This window comes from Drosophila elegans, unplaced genomic scaffold (assembly GCF_018152505.1).
Source record: "Drosophila elegans isolate 14027-0461.03 unplaced genomic scaffold, ASM1815250v1 contig_183, whole genome shotgun sequence".
Lineage (NCBI taxonomy): Eukaryota > Metazoa > Arthropoda > Insecta > Diptera > Drosophilidae > Drosophila > Drosophila elegans.
Genome location: NW_024545550.1, coordinates 4,902,040 through 4,922,497, shown reverse-complemented (window position 1 = coordinate 4,922,497; position 20,458 = coordinate 4,902,040). Strand labels below are relative to the sequence as shown.

General features: G+C 41.8%; 1 protein-coding gene across 2 annotated transcripts; it reads left to right on the top strand.

Annotated features, from left to right (window-relative positions):
• The first annotated feature begins 1,396 nt into the window (after nucleotides 1-1,396).
• LOC108143614 (BTB/POZ domain-containing protein kctd15-like) lies at nucleotides 1,397-20,017 on the top strand. Of its 2 annotated transcripts, none has more exons than XM_017268139.2 (6): nucleotides 1,397-1,465; nucleotides 5,954-6,390; nucleotides 7,171-7,233; nucleotides 16,367-16,474; nucleotides 17,107-17,594; nucleotides 18,356-20,017. In XM_017268139.2, exons 2-6 carry the CDS (start codon nucleotides 6,380-6,382, stop codon nucleotides 18,787-18,789), a joined length of 1,104 nt encoding a protein of 367 aa, XP_017123628.1. In that variant the 5' UTR covers nucleotides 1,397-1,465; nucleotides 5,954-6,379; the 3' UTR covers nucleotides 18,790-20,017. The 2 variants fall into 2 exon arrangements, with proteins under 2 accessions (XP_017123628.1, XP_017123629.1); XM_017268140.2 differs by having other exon boundaries at nucleotides 5,954-6,642.
• Nucleotides 20,018-20,458: the final 441 nt, after the last annotated feature.

Sequence of the window (20,458 nt, the reverse complement as noted above, 5' to 3'; positions counted from 1 at the left end):
TTTGGCTTGATTAATGTTCACCTGGCTGTGTTCCGAGGAAAACTTAAACACACCAGCGAGGGGGAGCAAAGTTGGAAATGGACGGGGTCCAACCGTTCGGACCTCGCTCTGTGGATTGTCAGTGGCAGCTTCATTTTCGCTTTACCCTTTTCCATTGCCGGATGGCCAGCGGCGGTCCCTGCTTCCAGTGATCTAATCTCGTTATTGCCCTGGCCTCCGTCTCCAGTTTCAGTTTCAGATTCAGATTCAGTTCCAGTTCGAGCATACCCATAAAGATACACAGCACATATAGTACACAAAAGTGATTTAGCTGATGTGCCAATTCAATTATTTCTACCTACATAAGATTTTTCCACATGGCACCGGCAAAACATATAAACGCCGATAAATGCCATACATACCGGCGATGTGGCATATAAAATAGTGAATGTAATTTTATTCACATGTCTGGCCGCAGGCCAATCCGCTTTGCCCTCAGGCAGCAAATTGCACAGCAACAGCAACAACAGCAACAACAGCAACAGCAGCAACATCAGCAACCCCGGAACAACGGCGCACCTCTCCGTCGTATCTCGGGTATCGGTCTTTCTTCGGTGTATATATATATATGCCACATTATATTCAAGGGGCAGGGGAGCGGTCCACAGAGCTGAAATCCATCATTGGCGCATGGCCGCGGGTCACATTTGGGTTGAAATATTATAATTACAAGCGAACGCCCGCGGGCAAGGCAAGGAGGAAGGTGAAACGACGCCGGAGCTGGAGCTGTAGCGTCGAACATTGGCATCGCATCGCGAGCTTAGCCTGGCTAACAACTACACTGGAAAAATAGCAATATCTGCAATTTGTGTAGATAAAATTTGGATATATGGTCTGGCATTGATTTACTTCAAATGGTATTGACTTAGTTGAAATGGCACGGACTATCCTAAAAAAGGTATAATAGGCTAGGTGTTTATTTATAAAATGGCTTTGGCATACTTAAAATGGCTAAATAGGCTAGAAAATAAAGCCTGACTTCGAGACCATCCCACTTAATAAATTATTTAGGCTGTTGATATTGAATTTACATAAATATAACCATGTTTACCTATCGAATTGGTCCAAAATGATGTCTAAATTCATCAAATGTATCATATAATTTTTCCCAGTGCATGGTGGGGTTAGAGTGGAAGGGGGAGACGGTTGGACGGGCGATCGAAGTTGCCTGCTGCGGATATGGATACTTAGTTGTGGTGGTTGTGTTTACGTTGCGGCTGATAACATCCCGTGTTGCTGCTGCGCCAGATGTTGCTGCTGCCGCCACCGTGCCCGCGGCAATGCAACATGTTGCACGCAACATGTTCGACGGCATAGCGCTTAGGCCCCAACAGACCCCAAAACAGTCTTTTCTCAACGGCGGCTCAGTGTGTTTGTGCTGTGGGTGTTTGCTTAGGCCAGTGACAACGAAACGCAACGGTAGCAGGTGAATAACAGTAACAGTTGGCCATTGCTATTGCCACATTTTTGCGTTTGCTTGCCCTGGTAACTTGTTGCACGGCACGTGTTTGGACAACTGCCGGCTCACATTAGTGGGCGGGGGGTGGTCCTTGGCAGGGTGACAGCTGCTGCAAAGGATAACAAAAGAGTGGCATATAATTTAAGAACAACATCGAGTGCCGGCTGCCTATAATTACCAACTGGCCGGCCACAGAGTCACACACAGAATAATCACAGAATCACAGTTTTTGTCGCAAAAACGACGTCCGGCAGGTGACAAGCGGCATCGGGGCGGGTCCAAAAAACGGGCCATGGGACCCTCATTATATGCAAAACGCACAGGGCCGCCAGCCACTCAAACTTAACTTATTTTTAACTTGCACATTTTTGCCCAGTTTCTGGCTGTGCCTCTGCATTGCCCCGGGCCATCTTAGTTGCATGTTCGAGCAATCCTTTCCGTTCTCGCTCGTTCCGTTCCACCCCAAAAAGCTGGAAATAAAGAACTGGTACTGGTACCGGTACTGGTACTGGTAGTGGTCCTCTCCCATTCATAACTCGCGGCTATATCTTCTTTTGCGTTATATTTCCCTCATTCTGCTTGTCTTTGGATATCAACTGTCAGTTTTCGAGCTTAAAACGCCGGCGGGCTAGTTTGTAAATCATTAAAATTATGCACACACACACAGACGCCTCACATCCGCACACACTTATTAATCGCGTGTGTGTGTGTGTGTGCTTGGTCGGAGAAGTTGGCCAAACTGCATGGGAATCATTATGCAGTTAATGACAAATGTCACGCATTGCTAATGACAAAAGGATGTCGGCAATCGACTCCTGAACCCACCCCGCACCACCTCACCTCCTCACTTTCAACATAAGTGCCCACAATTAAAATGCATTCATCAAATATCAAATGGCTTGCAAGTGAGAGTCAAGCTTTCACAAACGGAATGCGTATTTAAATACGCTTAAGACATGTAACTTGGCCATAATCTTTGAGTACAATCCAGCAAAATAAATTTTAGTTTCAATCAAATCAAAAGGCATCATTAATATAAACTTTATTTAATTGAATTACACATTAAATGACGATAAGCTAAACAATTTTAAGTTGAATTTCTATTTAACTTGTTGTTAGTATTGGTGGTATTTTAGTTATCCTTTTTATTTGAGTATTTTATTATATATATAAATATAGATTGCAAACCTATGCTTCTTTGTGTGTGCCTTGAATATTTTTTTTTTTTTTGATTTAAAAAAATATATCTTATATTATTTGGAAACTAATCCAAACACTTAAATATATATATAAATATAAATGTCATTTCGAATTCGTTAAATAGCTAAATGCTTGAAATGCTTACTTACTTGTTTCCATAAAGAAGTTAAAGAAGTTTTTTTTGCCGATAGGAAGAGTAAACACATGTAAGATCATTTCACGAAGTCTCCATACGTTTTTGGTGGCATATTGTGGCTCAATTTGTGCAATTAATGGGTAATTTGATTAGCATATCCCTTTGGTAAATTGAAACTTTAAGGATTTTCACAGAGTAGTGCACTTTAAAAATCGCTATGCAAACACTTCATTATGGAACGCATTGGCTGTAAAATGATTACCATTCAAATGTTAATGTAAATGTTGTGCCACATATGGATGAATGGCTGGCTGGATGGATGGATGGATGAATACCCGAATTGATATGGTTGATATGTGGTCGCGTTCGCAGCCACTGCCGCTGCAGTTCGGTCGTGCGTTAAAAATTTAACGCGAATTTCAGGCAGCGGCGGCAAAAATGGCATCATTAAGTAAAAGCCCTGCGGCCAGACATTGTGAATTTTATGAGCCTTTTCATATATACATCTATATGTACGTGTATGTGAACGTTGGCATGTTTTTGTTGTTTGCTCGCTGGGTATCGTTAATAATAAAAAATACGTATAGCTATCTACATATATTTTAAAGCGCACACATACCCACACTTGTGCAGCCTTGTGATGAGCCTTGCTCACATAAATAATAGTAATAATAAAAAATCACAATAATGATGATGCTGATGCTGATGCTGATGGTGTCGGCGGCCGAGGAGCAACAAAAAAATCTGCGGATATTCTCAGCATATGCGTTGGCATTTAAAAGTTTCTGTTTTCGCATTCAGTATGCAGTATGCAGAATGCAGCATTCAGTATGATATTGATTGACAAGCAAATGCACAAGCCTTGAATAAATATGCAATCGAGTGGGCGGCTAGCCCGCTAAGGGGCGTGGCTCTTGGGCTACTTTAAAAAGTCATCAACAAATAATTATAAAAGGGCGGAGGAAGTGTATAGATGTCGACCGTCGACCACGCTGATTTCTGAACCGATCCGAGTATTTGGTTTTTCCATTTATATATATGGCACATATATGTATGAGTCCTGCAGCGGAACCCCACTTCCGCTGCCCCTCTTCCCTCTTCGCTCACCACCCACCACCCACCACACACCACCCCCTGATCTGGCCCCGCAGCGTTCCAAACAATAAAGCATAAAGCGCGCCGCACACATTTTGTCGAATTATTTTGTTGGCAGTCCGCTGGCGGCTAACTGCAGCAAATTGGCTTGAAATATTGGTATTGCCATATGTATGAGTTCGTATATGAGTGACTGAATACATACGACTCAGCCAGCATGACTGTGTGTGTGTGTGAGTTTGTGATTAAAAAAATATTTAAAATTGCAAAAACGCAAAAACGCAAAGCGACGTCAAAATAAAGAAGCCCGCTGCCGCCCACACCTCCCCTTTGCCCCGCTTGAAACAATAAAAGTACCACCCACTTTGGCCCATTCCATCTGAGTGAGTGAAATGAGCGATAAAATTGCAACAATTTCCACTCGTCGTAGGCAGTGGTTCCGATAAAAGATGAAAAATTGAAATGTCAGTGCTGGCAGACTTCAATTATAATTTGACAAGTTTTTATTGTTTATAATTATATAAAAATGTAATTTAACAAAAATAAAATACTTATATAAGACATTTTTTAAGATAAGTCTAAAATAAAAAGTCAGAGTCAAAATTCCTTAAAATAATTCCTTTTAGAAATGCGTAAAAAATTATTTTGTAAAGATCAACAGCATGCTAGTTATAAAAATTAATTAATTTCTTATGCCCAGTTATTATTGAGATTTCGTGTCACGAGACCAACTCTAAGCCAGATCGCAACGCGAAAATATAGCGATATATTATTGTGGCGCATATACTTCAAAATGAATATGGCCGTGGGACAAATAGGCGAGCATTCCGAAACAATTGCCAATGAAAAATGATGCGACACAACTCTCGGCAGGGGGATGGTGTTTTGGCCACCCCCCGGGCGATTTCCAGCGAGTGGGTGGAAAGTTCGCACTCATTTTAATTACAGCTGCCTAACTGCAGGCCAGGCCTCACTGTACTCGCTCTCGGTCCTGTACTTCCCATTCCAGTTCATGTTTTGAAACACGGCCCGGAGCGTATTTATCACAAGTTTTTCTTTGCATTGCCGCCGGGCAACAAAATATTTCAGCTGCCTTCGTCGCAGTCGCTCGTCAAATGGCCGTCGGGCATCCAGCTCGGCTCAGCGCCCCAATGCCCCGTTCTTAGTACCGCCGACGGTGGTGCTTCTTCAAAGTCTCTGGAGCCGGAGCCGGAGCCAGAGCCTGATGCCGCACAAAGTTTCATTTCGTTTGGCCTGCGGGCCCAGCGTTCTATGCTTTGTCATTAACACAAACACTCGCTTACGCATACAGCTACAGATACAGATACAGATACATAGAACGACTGCCGGGTGTCAGTTGTTCATGCAATACACCCATACACATACACCCGCACACATGGATACAGATGGCCAGGGGCAACAAAAACAAACAGGCTTTGATATTTACAATTATAGAAAATCGGGCATATAGACATGTCCCCCATGATTAATGCAACTAATGGGTTCAAATTTTGTGTCCACTTAAAAAAAACCCAAGTAGCTCAAATTTTACATTTAATTTGGTCGAGGAATCAAAAAAACTACATTTTACATCGAAAAAAATTTTCAAATATAGAAGTTCAATTTGTAAAACTATCATTACAAAAATATAATTGAGTTAGTAAGGGAAAGAAATCCTTTAGTTAAGTCGTTGTTTGATTCAAAAGCGGATATACAAAAAATAGCAAACCATTTCATAGAGCAAAAACAATGATTTAGAAAAAAAAATGTTGCTTGGAAATATTTTAGTTTTATTTTTGAACAAATTTCTGTATTTTACTATGTTTGGGAAACAAACTTTTAGGATAGGAATATGACTGTAAGATGTTTTAAGTATTTTTATTCAATATTGTTCAATTGAATTATTAGAAAAGCTTACCCCTGGTGAAAAGCAAACAATTTCCAAGTGCTGCAACTCTAATAAAATGCATCGATTTATAAGGCAAGCGAAAGCATTTCACCCAAGCCAATTGTTCTATTTACAGTTACAATGTTAATTGCGGCAGCTTAGTTGCGGGCCACAGCAAACAAGAACAACAAGCGGAAGAACAGGCCACTTAAACCGGAAATAGACTATTAAACGTCCACACACTCACACTCACACACACACACACACACACAAAGGCATACATATGGTGCGAAAGCCAAGCAGCTAAACAACAATCGTGGCTCTTTTTCTCTCTCCTGCTGCTGCTGTTGCTGCTGCTGCCGCTGCTACTGCTCTCTCTCAAGGTCGTCGGCTCAACACAGAAGACGCCAGCAACGAACTCCACCCGCACCAAGGCGCAACTCGAGCCGCAACACGCAACACGCAACTGCAACGGCAACGCAACAAGCAGGCATTACCATAAGCCATCCATCGGCCAGAGAGTAGAGTAGTAGAATCAGTTTTCGGCCAACTTTCGACGCGAATGCAAGTGAGGTAAATTGCTAGCTCCCCAAAAAGTAGGCAGCACTTGGCAAGCGGAAACGGAAGTAAACACTCGTTGGCGCGCACACTTAATTGATATTCAAACGCTTAACCTAAAGCAGCCAGCGATCATATCGAACAGATCGAATCAGGCTTACTTTATCGAAGAACACTGAAGATTTGACAAAACGAAGATTATTTAAATACGCGCGCGTTGTAATAAAAAAGAGTTAAAGTGCATTTCCTAAATATACCAACCTTTTTGTGAGTTTCTTAACGTTAAAGTCGCAAAGTATTTGGTTTTCATTTTTACAAATTTCATATACTACATCAAATTCTTTATTGTTTACTGTGATTTTCATATTTTTCTCCAGCTATTTTGAATTTTTATTAAGTATGTCACATTGACAATTGACAATTAAGTAACTTAAAACCATAACCTTGAAAGTTTACCCCCCTTGGAATAATCTTAAATTGTATATTTATTTGTTATGATTTTTAAGTAATGTATTTTAAAAAGTTTTAAAATTTTTTTATATTGTAATAAAGCAAGCAATGTTTTTTATTAATATATATTTTGTCAGATTGTAGCCAAATTAAAAAATTATTACTTCAAACGTTATTTTCAATTCGTAATTGTTATTTTACCTTTTTCAAAAACTTAAGCTATGTTTCCGAGATCTAAAAAATAGTTTTGTACATTTTTAAAGCCCGCATTTTTAATCTACCCAGGTTAATTACTCAGCACCTCAATATTTAACTAATGATTGTGGTTTCTCGCCCCAAAAACAGAACTCCGTTTGTTGCATTGGATCAACGATCGCCGTTGACGGTGGATTCCTCCTGCCCCAAACGGTAAGCCAAAAACGAAAACTTTTCATCTGCAAAATGCCCCAAAATCCCAGCCAGCCTTCGAGCTGGCCAATAAATTAGTTTAAAAAAAGATTCTGTAATAAATGAATTTTTGACACACAACAGCATCGACAGTCCAAGTTGCAAGCCACCCGATCTCTCTCCCTTTGCTTTTGGTTTTGGCCAAAAGCGCCGCTGGCAACTGATTTTCGTCTCTCCCACATGCCAAGTCAGAAATTGTGCGCCATAAACGAAGACTGTTTAAAAAAAAAAAAATTATGCGCCTCAAGTGCTCTGTACCCGCACCAAAGGAGAAATAAACAAAAGTAAGAAGAGTAGCCGAGGGGAAAAGGGAGAGGTAAAGGAAGCGGGCAACGGCGACGGGCAGAAAAAATCATACAAAATTCGCCGCTGGCGTTTTTGGGCAACCTTAGCCCCCGGCTGAGTTATGTGTGCAGACGAGAACGAGTCGCATTATTTTTTCTACCTTAAAGGCTATAAAATACGATGGTGCTGGGCGGGGGTCGTGGGTCGAAGGAGGGGGCATGACCGGTTGTATTGTGGCTGGTCGAAAACTAAGCGGCCAAAAGATGACCCCCGGGCCAAATACATACAGCACACTCGTACAACAAATTTTTGTTTAGCCAGCGAATCGACGGTCCGTGAGAGTCGTCTGTCCGTCCGTTCGTCTGTCCGCCAGCTTGTCCGTTTGTCCGCCAGTTTGTCCGTTGAGTCGCAGCCAAGTCATGAGGCAAAGTTCAAAGCGAGAGCTGAAGTGTGCGAAATTGTATTCAAATAGGGAAGCACGGAAAGAAATATTGCTAACCTTTGGGATCGAAAGCGTACTTTTCAGGAAAAATCCTTCAATGATATATTTTTGTTAAAAGCACTATGTAAAGATTTAATAAACTCTTTATGTAGAGATTCTTATAAAATTATTTATAAGTATACAATCTTTTAGCATTGTAATTGTTATTATATATTTCTAATCCTTAGAGATTCCCAATCTTTTCAAATATTTAAATAATTTAATATTGATCCTTTGTTTTAAATGCTTCTATTTGTTTCTGTGCATAAGGCGCTGGCGACCTTCGCCTGTTGCCCTCCCATTCCATTCAGTGCTCTCTTTCGTATGGAAGCAACTGGTTTTGGTATTTGGTTTTATCTTCTGCTGTTTCTCCCTGCGTTTTTTTTTTTTCTTGTTTTTTACAAGCCAGACATAAGAGTTTCCCAGTAGGAGGCGGAGTCGAAGGCAAACTCTTGTTTGCCTGTCTGTTTGTTTGTCTGAGGCCACAGTTCGCGATTGTCAGGATCTCACTGTTCGCGCACGCTCTGCTAATTTGTTTTCATTCAGCGGATTCAAGCTTCAGCTACTTGAATTCACATTAACATTAACAGCCTATACCTGCTTCTGTGCGCCAGCGGAACCAGCGGCAAAGTGATTTCCATTACGTGCCAATAGTCAAAGCCTCAGTTGCTGCATTTGAATGGCGTTCCATTCGGTGCTGAGACTGTGGCACGAAAGCTCTTAACGCGCTGTGTGTTAATTAAGCTGCAATTCGGCATCATTACCAGCATCAACATTGCGCTGCCAATTTGGCACCAACCGAATGGCTGCGCAGTTGCCAATTTTGGCAAGGAGTACGACTTTTTGCTATCGCGTAGCTTACAGATAATGATTTAGTGAGTTAACCAGATTATAAGGACAAAACATTTATAGTATTCGTGTTATAAAAAAAATAAGAAGAACTTTTATTTAAATAATAATAAATTTAAAGTGTTATTATATGTTTTATAATTGACACAAGCTAAAGTACTTTCTAAGGGAAAATATGTGTTTTTCATTCAAAATATAATCGGTACACAATTTAAATTGAAATTATTAATGAAAAATTAATAAAATAAAATATTTTGTTATTATTATTATTACTCATTATTATTGTCACCATTAATATCATTGTAAAAAAAAGATTCTCAGTTACTTATTAAAAATTCAAAAGATATATACTTTTACTTTAAAAAACAAAATGTTTTTTAAGAAAAAAATTAAATTTTAACTTGTATCCCTTTCTTAATCCCCTGTACAACACGGATTGTTTACGATTCGTTCATACCCCGGATTACCCATTCCGAAACCCGATTCTTTGGCCAACTGCACCTGCCGCTATTGCAAGTGCATTTTACTTCAGTTGCCATTGCCGTTGCCTTTGTGTTGCATCTGTTGTTGATGCTGTTTTTGGCTGCGATATGCACACGCAAATTGCACCAATTAGGCAGGATGCATTGTCTGCCACTGCCAGTTGCAGTTGCAGTTGGCGAATCCAGTTGCACTTGCAGGACTGCAGCTGAATGGGTTTTGTGGTGGGCCTGGTTTCTGGCTTCCGATTCCCTTTCGGATGGCGAATCGTGCTCCATTGTTTGAGCGCCGTTCAAGTGGAAACATGGAAGCATGACTGTTAATTATTATGTACACTTGATTAAGTAGCGCTGGCAATCGACCAACTACCGGACTGTAGCTTTCCACTTGTTCACAACGTGCAAACAACGCTGCGTATGCGCAATATTTTCCTATACGGCAATATTACGACGTTTTCCCTGCTTATCCATTGCGCTTTTGACTTTCAATTCAATTTTCGAATTTAGCTGAATAAAAACATCCTATCTTTAGGTAGAGACACACACACATGTGGATTTATCCGGAATATATTTATATTTTGCTTGTCGTCGTCGTCGCTGCTGCTGTTGTTTCAGTTTTTTCCATGCGGAGGTCGGAGATTGCAGGTCGGCGAGTTGTGAGCTGTGAGTTGGCTGAGTAATGTTTGCTCTGCATACGTAGCTCCAAACCTATCCCCTGCCGATAAAAAACACCCGTTCCAGCACACTACACCCGCCTTTTGCTGAGTAAGCCATATGCAGCGCAATCGTCGTTTTTATTTAATATTTTCTAATAAATTTTTCAAAGTTTATTTTTGAAAGCCTTGCAGCGTTTTAATATCTGCTGCTTCAGTGTATATGCCGGGACTCCAGTTACTCGCTCACTCACTCACTCAACTTCTGCCAGACTACCCTGCCCACATACACTCACTATACTATATATATTCATATATATGTATATATCGCATATATTTGTACAATTTGCCATGGCGCACACATTCTGCAACTTTGGCCAACAATTTTCGTAGCATCACAGAGGGAATGGTTATGGGGTAAGGGAACGTGGTCTGATTTCCCATATGCCGCAGCTCCAGCTCCGCCATTTGGACCCGTTGGCTAAAGACGACGTCGACGCAAAAGTTGAGCTCGGGCACTGCAGCCCCAGATCCGAGAACCGATGGCAAAGGCAAAGAAGCCAACGCCATATGGCCGAAGTTTGGGGTCTCCTGGCTTTGGCTTTGGCGTTTCGTGTTTTACTTGGGCTCTCCGACTGCCCGGCAAAAGTTTTTCATTTGCCTGCTCATCAGCGTTTTGATTTTGGTTTTTGGCCAACTGCGAAACGAAAACAAGCCAAGGCTTCACTTCTCCCGACCTTTCCGAGAATTGCCCCAGGCTTTGGATTCTTCTCAACTTGTCCCCAGGACATTTTGCAGATTTTTCTTCTCATTCCTCATGTGTGTATGTGTCTGTGTGTGTTTACTTTATGTTTGTCTTGGCTAGATACACAAGCGTTCCGCATTCCCTTATCTGCAGCTCCCCGGGGGGGAGTCGTAAGTTTGCTTTCTTTTTGCAACCCCAAACCGAATTTAAGTCCTGTCTAATTGGAATCCTCCGCCCCGTCAAACATAACATAATCTGCCGCCTGCCGCCTGGCGCTGCAAGTGTTGCAGTTTGATAAATCGCCGAGCTCCCAATGTTTTCATATTAACTTTCGAGGTGGATCCAGTGCAGCCGACGTCGCTTTCGCCGCCAGCGTTTTAAAATTGAGATAAGATTTTGCCTCGAAAACTTTCGTTTTGCTTTTTATTTTCACCATTTTTATGCTGCGTTTTTTTTTCCCCCTATTTTTCTTCTGTTTTATTCTCTGCTGTTGTTTTGCGAGCTGCCTGGGGAGCATTGAGGCCATGAGACGGAGGCCAACTTAGGTATGATATCTTTAAATGCAGGCACATACACACATACACATATGGGTGGGTATAAGCCAAAGCCAGAACGGACACGACTAGACTTACCTACCAATCGCAAAAGTTTGCGCCTGCAGCGGCAGCGGCAGCAGCAGCCAGTCCTCCCAATCCTTACCCTTATCGAAATCGGAGCCGGAGCTGGAGCTAGAGTTTGCGATGGCTCGGGCAAGGATCGGGAGGAGGTGTATCCTTGCCGTTGTGGTTACTGGCTATGTTCCTGCTTCTTTGCTGTTGTTGTTTTTGTTGTTGTTGCCGCTGCTGTTGCTGCTCTCGTTGCCCTCAGCGCTCTGCAAGGATAAATGAATGAGGAGGTACCCGGCACACACTCACACACACACAGCCTCACGTGAAGCCACATGTATGAGCCGGAGAAAGCCCTGAAGGAATCACCAACACACTAGAGAGAAAGGGAGATGGGCAGGAGCAAGAGCAAGAGCAGGAGCAGGAAAACCCCAAGTTTCAATCCCAAACACCGGGCACCTTGCCCGACTACAGTGGGCACTCGCTCATGCAGAGCCCCAGTGGATTACATTCGGGGCCAGTTGCCCGCGTGCCCCATCCCTCCCTCCCACCACACCTCCGCTCACCAAAGAGCCGTGCTGATGAATGAGCACCCCCACCTTCCGAAGGGTCCTTTGGACCCCAGCAGTTCCGCCCGTATTCGTATTCCGTATTCCGCATGCCGTACTCCTTGGCTTGGCTTGGCTCGCTTTCCTTGCTTGGTTTCGTTTCGTATCCATCCATGATTTCCGCACTAATTCCAAACGATCGCCGCGGGCCTAGTCAGCTTTTGCCCTTTTTCGCCACCCCTCTCGCTCCCGCACAGCTAGCCTTCTCCAACGACACTGCAAAAAATAAATGAGAGTGCATATATTTGTTTTTTAGAGGTGAAAGGAAATTTAGTAAAATTGTTTATTTTTTGTTTTTAAACAAGTTAAAATGTTAAGTAAATTAAAAATTTCCTTTTTTATATATCGTTTTTTAAATGTAAAAAATATTTGCTCTGTTTAATATGACTGTCTTACCTCTTTATTTAATAACATTGTTAAGACATCCTTATAAACAATAATATATCGCAAAAAAATAAACTAAAAAGCCAGCACTACTAGTAATACCAGTAAAAAGTAAAGCTTAAGAAAATGTTAAAGAATTATCACTTTTTATAAATTTTGAGCTGATATTGGTCATTATAAATTTATGAGAAAATTTATATATATTTAATTTCTGTTGTTTGGAAATCAAAAACTATTTAAACAATAGATGCAAAAGAGATCTTGTCTGTGTTTTTTGGCGAGTGCACCTAGCAACCAGGACACTCGGGCTGTCTGGTCTGGCCTTTGTGTGCGGAAGGTTGGCTGGCCGCAGGACATTTTCTAGGGTTACATAGTCAGCGTCGCAGTCGTCAACGTCTGATGCTCTGCCGAGGTGTGTGCCGCTCTCCCGGTGTGTGTTTCGAAGTGTGTGTGTGTGTGGTGTGCACTTTAGCTCATTTCTTGGCTTTTGTTTTCGCTTTTGTCCTGTTTTGGGTGGGCGGATGGCATGCCACCGCTGGTGCTAGCGCCCACTCAACTATCCGATCCAAATAGCGAGCAGCCCAAGTCGTGTGGGAATAGAATTGGCTGGGTGGCAGTGGCATTGAGTTTGAGTTTGAGTTATCCTCCCAGCAGTCGAACATTGAGCATGTGCCAACGGCCAGTTTTGTCCATAATTCCTTTTTGGAAAATGGTTTGGCCCCGGGCCACTCTGCATCAGCCCGGACTGGCCAGCAACCTGATATCCAGCTCCGCACTCACAATCTCAACAATGGCAAACTAATAAGCTCACGGCAACCGTCTCTTTCTGGCAGCAAGCAAGCGTCGGCAAGCGTGTGCCGAATGAAACATGAAACTCCAGCAGAAGTATAAGAGCAAGTCTCAGTCGCAAATGTGCAATGCCAGGAGTTAAGAGTTAATGGCATTGCTATTAAAACCAGAACCAGTGCGCCAGGCAAAGATGTCAAATGATGGCCACAGAAAGGACGAGTGCAGGCAGCAGGCCAGGATGCCAAAATGATGGGGGGAAGTCGGTTGACAAATATGACTACAGCAAAGGCAACTCTTCAAAACTCATATTGGCCAGAGCTGAGAACGTGTCATGAATTGAGATCAGACAAATTTAAAATCAAAGACCAGTTCGAACTTGCCTTACAAATAGCTAAATTTTGAGCCTAAACAGTTTTGTTTTTTCATAAAAAAATGTTTTTCAAAGTAAAAATATCTAGTCGGTGCTGTGAAAATGTATTAAAGCTTCATTCATTGTTACAAAGAAAATTAAATTTTTATTTAATTAGTTCTTAAATAAAAAGAAGGAAAATTTCTTTAGTTTTTCTGATTCTCACAAAAGATTTTTATATTTGAGATCAGGAAAGCTAAAATCAGACAAAATCTCAAATGAGAAATCCGATAAAGGGACCTTCCGAAAAAGTTTTCGAATTTCTGATTCTTATATTAAGAAGCTTTTTAAACTCAGCTCGAATATGAGTTTGTCTGTAGCTGGTTTTTGTATTATTATTATATTGAATATAGTTTAATATATAGTCAAACTTTCCTGGCTTTCGGAAATTGTATGCTCATATTTTTCGGTTATATCACGGAGTCACCTCTGGGTCTCATCTCAAGTGTAACCAAAGGCGCTGCGAACAACTCCAGCAACTCGGCCCCTCCGCCCAGCCTTGCCCCTCCGCCCATTCACCGCTCCACTCACAACCCCAAATCCCACCGTCCCACCGCCACTTCCCCAGTTTTCTGCTCATCCTGCTACTAGACGGCATAGAAAAGATACCGCTCGCGGCGGTAATGGACTAGAATAGGATGCAAACTGCAGTGCTTGTCTTATATACAATACCGTTAGCTCAGGGTGTCCACACACACATATGCATATACACCTACACATGTGTATGTATGTGTGGGTGTGTGTGTGTGTCGGGGCTTGTTGTTGTTGTTGCACCTGCTCAAGTGGGCCGCAAAGCAATTGAAATTGAATTGTTTGTGTGGCAAGCCAGAGAGCTCAGGCATTGCATATTTTGTGGCTGCAACTGCAGCAGCTGTGCCAAGGAGGAAGAAGAAGAAGAAGAAGAGGAAGAAGATGACGAAGAAGAAGAAAAATAAGGGGAAGGGAAGCTGAAAAAGGTTATTGGCTAGGAAACCATTAAGCCAGATCTCATAAACGAATATGCAATGTTTGATTGAACGCATTACTCACGCTTTATAATTGCCGTAAATTAATAAAAAAAACCCAGCCAGCGTTTCACCCAGTTCAACTCCATCGCTATTTCTATGTGGCTGCCATGAAAATGCCTTGCAGACATTTATTTTGTGGAATTTTTTTATGGCACTGCATTTGGTTTTTATTTTTGCCGTAACCCTGTTCGACGTTCGTTCCTTGGGACTCAATTCGCTTTTTACATCCACCACATTCCCAACCCCATCCCCATCCCACTGACGTGCTCATTCGCATTTGAATGTTCATGTAGTTAAAGTTAATCAAATCGTAATTACCCAGCCCCAGTCGTTTGGCCGCAGGGTCTCAAACATTTAAAAAAAGCAAACTTGTTTAGCTACATGGGCAGCGTTGATTTGTGGGCAAAGCCATGAACCGATGCTCTTTGGCAAATATTTGATTAGTAATATTTGATATTTTATAAATTTTATCTAACTTAAGTTTCAGTCTAATAATTGGATACTTTTAAGAGAAACAAAAAAAGCATTCCTAAACATTGTTTTATTTCGTATCACATAACTTCTTTTCTAATATTTATCAATCAACAATGCTAAGAATTATAATTGGTTCGCCCTATAAAGTTGTAATGTACCTGATTTTATTAAAAGCCCCTTTTTGAATTAAGAAATGTCAAGGACTCTGGATTAAAAAGTTAAATACATAAATTCTTTATATGTCGCTTGGAAATATTGTTTTATATTCCAAAGATCCGTTTACTATGGGCTAGCGCAACTTCCCTTACAAGGTTAGTACCCCATTAACGTACTTTCATAACTGAAGAGAATTGTCTGGGAGCCAGGTTAATGCGCAGAAAGCATGTGAACATTTGTCATTCGGGGCCAACTCGTTTGAGTTGCTCACTCGCAGCTCGATTGAGGTTTATTAATTTGCTATCCTGGAGTTGGGTAACCGATACTAATGATGATGATGATAATGAAGACGATGATGAGGACTTTGGCTTTCGGGATTTAGATGTAGCCTGGTAATTGGTGTTGACTTTGCTAAGTCGGCTCAGCGGCCGCGTTGCGCATACGCCATGTGGCACGCATACGACTGACACATCATAATTGGCGAGCCCACATCGCACATTGCCGCTCTCCACCGCGAAACAATGTGATTTTCGTGTGAAATTCAACTGGCAACCCTTCCGGCCAAACAAGTACAACAACGAGTGCTAAAACGATGCACTCGATGGCCGTTAACATTAACTGCATTCACGGCTCGCCCGTTTCGTTTCGCTTTGGTTTGGTTTGGTTTGGTTTGGCCTGGCACGGCTTGGCATATGGATGGCATGGCGATTTGGTCTTGTCCACGACTGAAGCTGCGGAGCGACGATCGCTTGGGGCCCGAAGCCCCGTAACCGAGATGAAAACGCAGTGAAAAACCAAATATTCCCACACAATCAGCCCAAGACTGTGGCCATATGAAATATATGTATATATATGCGACTTGACTCCTTTTGCCTCCCAACCCAAACAGATGTGTGTGTGTGTGTGTGTGTGAACTTTTATGGGGCCCTGTGGAGGGCTGCAAGCGATATTCAGCCCGTCGCGGCATTTTCGTTGTCACGTTTGGCTGTCCTTTGTCGATTTGGTTGCCGTCCGTAATCAGAGTCAAGTCAATTTCGGTTTTGCGAGCGGGGTCAAATTGGTTCTCATGATTAGCTTTTTCGTGCCCCCCCCCGGACTTATATAAGATTATCTAATTATAATTATATTGCATTGCAATTAACTACAATTTGTTGTATTTCTTGGTTACAGGAAAAAATGCGATATGGATCGAGAGCGAGAAAGAGATGTCAAGGCCCTGGAGCCACGCGACTTGTCCTCCACGGGCCGAATTTACGCCAGAAGCGACATTAAAATCAGGTTCGTTTTTATAATTAGGAATAAATAAGATACTAGAGACATACAAGACTTGTAGAATCATATCATTGCATCCTAGTTGGGCAATACAAAATTTGGAAGCTGTGGGTTGTCTTTCTACAACTAAATTAATTAGTTCTTTAAAAACATTAAGCAAATTATATAGTGTTTCTTTTAGTAACTCATATTGAAGAAAATCACAAGCCCAATAGATTTAAAAATCCATATAACTAATTTTTAACTAACACAATTAGACACATTTTAGGGTTTTCAGAAAATCCAAGAATTTGTTAGACTTTTATTTAAATTATAGTGAAACATGTGTAAAAATATATATTTGCTTTTAAATGATAGTAGGAGGATTTTTATTTGAATAGTTTGTTTGTATTTATGTACCTAAATCTTACAATTTATTCCTTTTGATTTATTTAACAAGAACCAAAAGTTGATGGTTTAAATACTTTATTAGGATTTATTTACTTATTACGATGTATTTGAACGTGGCCCACACATATCATAGTGAAATATAGTGCAGTGTACTTCAATGGCAGTATGATGGAAGCAGGCTTCCATCCTAAACCCCCCTTGGTCGCGAACAATCTCATTGTGAATTCGTGAATGGTTTTCGCCCGCAGCTCCTCGCCCACCGTCTCGCCAACGATCTCAAACTCCTCTTCGCCCACACCGACGCCACCCGCCAGTTCCTCAGTGACGCCGCTGGGACTGCCCGGAGCCGTGGCAGCTGCTGCCGCCGCCGTCGGAGGAGCCTCATCGGCGGGGGCCAGTTCCTATTTGCACGGCAACCACAAGCCCATCACCGGCATTCCGTGTGTGGCCGCCGCCTCCCGCTACACGGCCCCTGTTCACATCGATGTGGGCGGGACCATCTACACCAGCTCGCTGGAGACACTCACCAAGTATCCGGAGTCGAAGCTGGCCAAGCTCTTCAATGGCCAGATACCCATAGTGCTGGACTCGCTGAAGCAGCACTATTTCATCGATCGCGACGGGGGCATGTTCCGCCACATTCTGAACTTTATGAGAAACTCAAGACTTCTGATTGCCGAGGACTTTCCGGACCTGGAGCTGCTGCTGGAGGAGGCTCGCTACTACGAGGTGGAGCGTAAGTATTCCGCTTAAAAGTTAAACGGAGAAAAACCGCATAGAAGTATATGATTAAAATTAAAAAACAAAATATTACTCAAAATGCAATATCAAATGTCACGAGTATTAAAACCTATTTTAATTAAAACAAAGTCATCTAAAATATGTTCAATAGAGAACGCTAGTTCTTTAAAACATTTAAAAAACTCACTTTCGAGCCTTTGAAAGTTGTGCATTACATAAAAGAAGAAAAGGCTTGGAAATAGCACCAACCTCTTTAACATTTATTGCTCATACGTACTGTTGCCATAGGTGAAAAATTAAAACCATTTATTTCTCAGTTTGAATTGACTGTATTTTTGATACATTTTTCAATTAATACAAAGCTCAATTAAATAATATCGTGATATGTCAAGATCTTCTGCAAAAATAATAAAAAGTTAAAAATTTTATTCTTGATTTGCTATTAATATACATTGTTTTTGTTATTTCAAGTTTTAATATGAAAATTTTGTATTTATTATACCCTTTCAATAAAAAAAGATTATCTGTATAAAATCAAGTATTTTAAAATCACATTGAGAAGTATAGTATATTTAGATGACTTTTCCAAATTATTCTTAATTTTGATCGGTTGAAATTGTTAATTCGCTACCTTTGAATTATATGCTTCACGCAACTCTCTGTGCACCGAGCCTCGTTATTGCCACCAGCGATTATATCTAATTTGCTCTTCTTCTCCATCCCCCCTGCCGCTCCACATGACCGGTCCGCCCGCAGCGATGATTAAGCAGCTGGAGAGCATGCGCAAGGATCGCGTTCGCAACGGCAACTATTTGGTGGCGCCACCCACTCCACCGACTCGCCACATCAAGACGAGCCCGAGGACCAGCGCATCGCCCGAGTGCAATTACGAGGTAGTGGCGCTGCACATCTCGCCGGACCTCGGCGAGCGCATTATGCTGTCGGCGGAACGGGCTCTGCTCGACGAGCTCTTCCCGGAGGCCAGCCAGGCGACACAGTCGAGTCGCAGCGGCGTGTCCTGGAACCAGGGCGACTGGGGGCAAATCATCCGCTTCCCCCTCAACGGCTACTGCAAGCTGAACTCGGTGCAGGTGCTCACGCGGCTGCTCAACGCCGGCTTCACCATCGAGGCCAGCGTTGGGGGCCAGCAGTTCTCCGAGTATCTGCTGGCACGACGCGTCCCAATGTGATAGGCCCTGGCCCTAGCTGCACTGGCTGCCCCAGCTCCCCAGGAAGCTGCCGCTGTGGCTTCTGTTTCCGGTTCCGGTTCGGTTTCGGGTTTGGGTTCGGGTTCGGGTTCTAGCTCCCCGCGACTTGGTCGCCTGATCCATGTGCGTTGCAGGCGCTAATTGCCGCTCGCGGGGATTAACGGATAGGTCGGGGTTAGGTGACCAACAATCACTAAAGGAGAATATAATCTATGAACAAAGTATGGGTATTGAATCACGTTTAGTTCTCGACAAATGCAGGGTTCTTTGGGGAAAGTGTAGAAAAAATACAGTTTGATTCTGCCGAAATGTAAAGGGTATCTTTGGTATAATTACATCCAACATAAACTGTAGAGCAAAAGGAGGTTCACATCTTCAAGCCAATCTAACAAATTTTTGTATTGTAAACTGAAGAACCTTTTAGAAAATTAAAGTTTGCAAGTTGGTTTCAGCGAAACATGTAAAAACCGATCATTTTTAAAATGCCCTAATTGACAGAATTTAACGTAGCTCAAACGTGATTTTGGACATCAAATTATTGCCCTGATGTGTCCATAGATTTCATTCCATACAACTCGATCCATCCACGTTAGGGGGCTGCACATTGCTGCTCTGAGCAGTTTGTATTTTAGAATTCGCTGCGGATGCAAGTTCTGAATCTGAATCCAAATGTTATTTAATGTTTATCAATTAAGTTTGCTGGCACAGACACTGGACACAAACACACTCGTGCGTATTATTAAGCATTTAGAGAGCCAAGAGCCCAGCACTGATTTTGTTTTTTAGCCTTACGTTTAAGTCGAATATTGTTTTCTCTAAGTGTACCACCTACGGCTAATGACCTTGAGTTGTTCCATTGAATCGAATCGGCCAGGGATTGTAGCTGGCTTAAATTATTGTAACCCACACGCCCACACACCCACACACACACACCCACACTGAAAACTATGGTAGAGTAACATTAACTCAAGAGCAACTCACAGCAAAAATAGTTTTGTAGTACTTAATTGATGTAATTGAACCTTTATGAATGTAAACTATGGGATAACTTTTTCAATATATACGAACCGACGTCTAAATAGTCTACACCAATTCAAATACAATTACATGCAAATATAGATATATTCAACAAAATACAGTTTGCGACCACGCCCCTCTATAGAACAACCACTCAATTGAATATTTAAATAAAGCAAAAAGTACGTGTAAATTGTTGAATTTCTATTTTACTTGGGCTGGAATTCAAATTTGAATACTCAGTGGGCGCGAATAGAGGACGCTTTTACTTTAAGTGCAAACTAAACAGCAAAGCAGTGGAGTAAAACGAAAAAGCAGTACCCTGCTTGCCGACGCCAGTGCCGCCACTGCTTCCTTTTCCACTGGCTCTTGAAATGTAAACTAAGTTAATGCCTTCACAATTGTTTATTTTGTTGTTCTTCCTCTTTTTTTTTAACAGTAAAGTCTTAGTCCTAAAATTTCAAAAATGAAAAATTATGTTTGTGTTTCAATAATTAAATTGAATGCATTTATTTATATATATATATATATATATATCTTTTTGACGATCTGTTAAAAAAATTAGACCACGATGTGCTGTGCTGTGAATAATGCAACAATACTTACTTATGATCTGAAAAAGTCGTTATGTTTC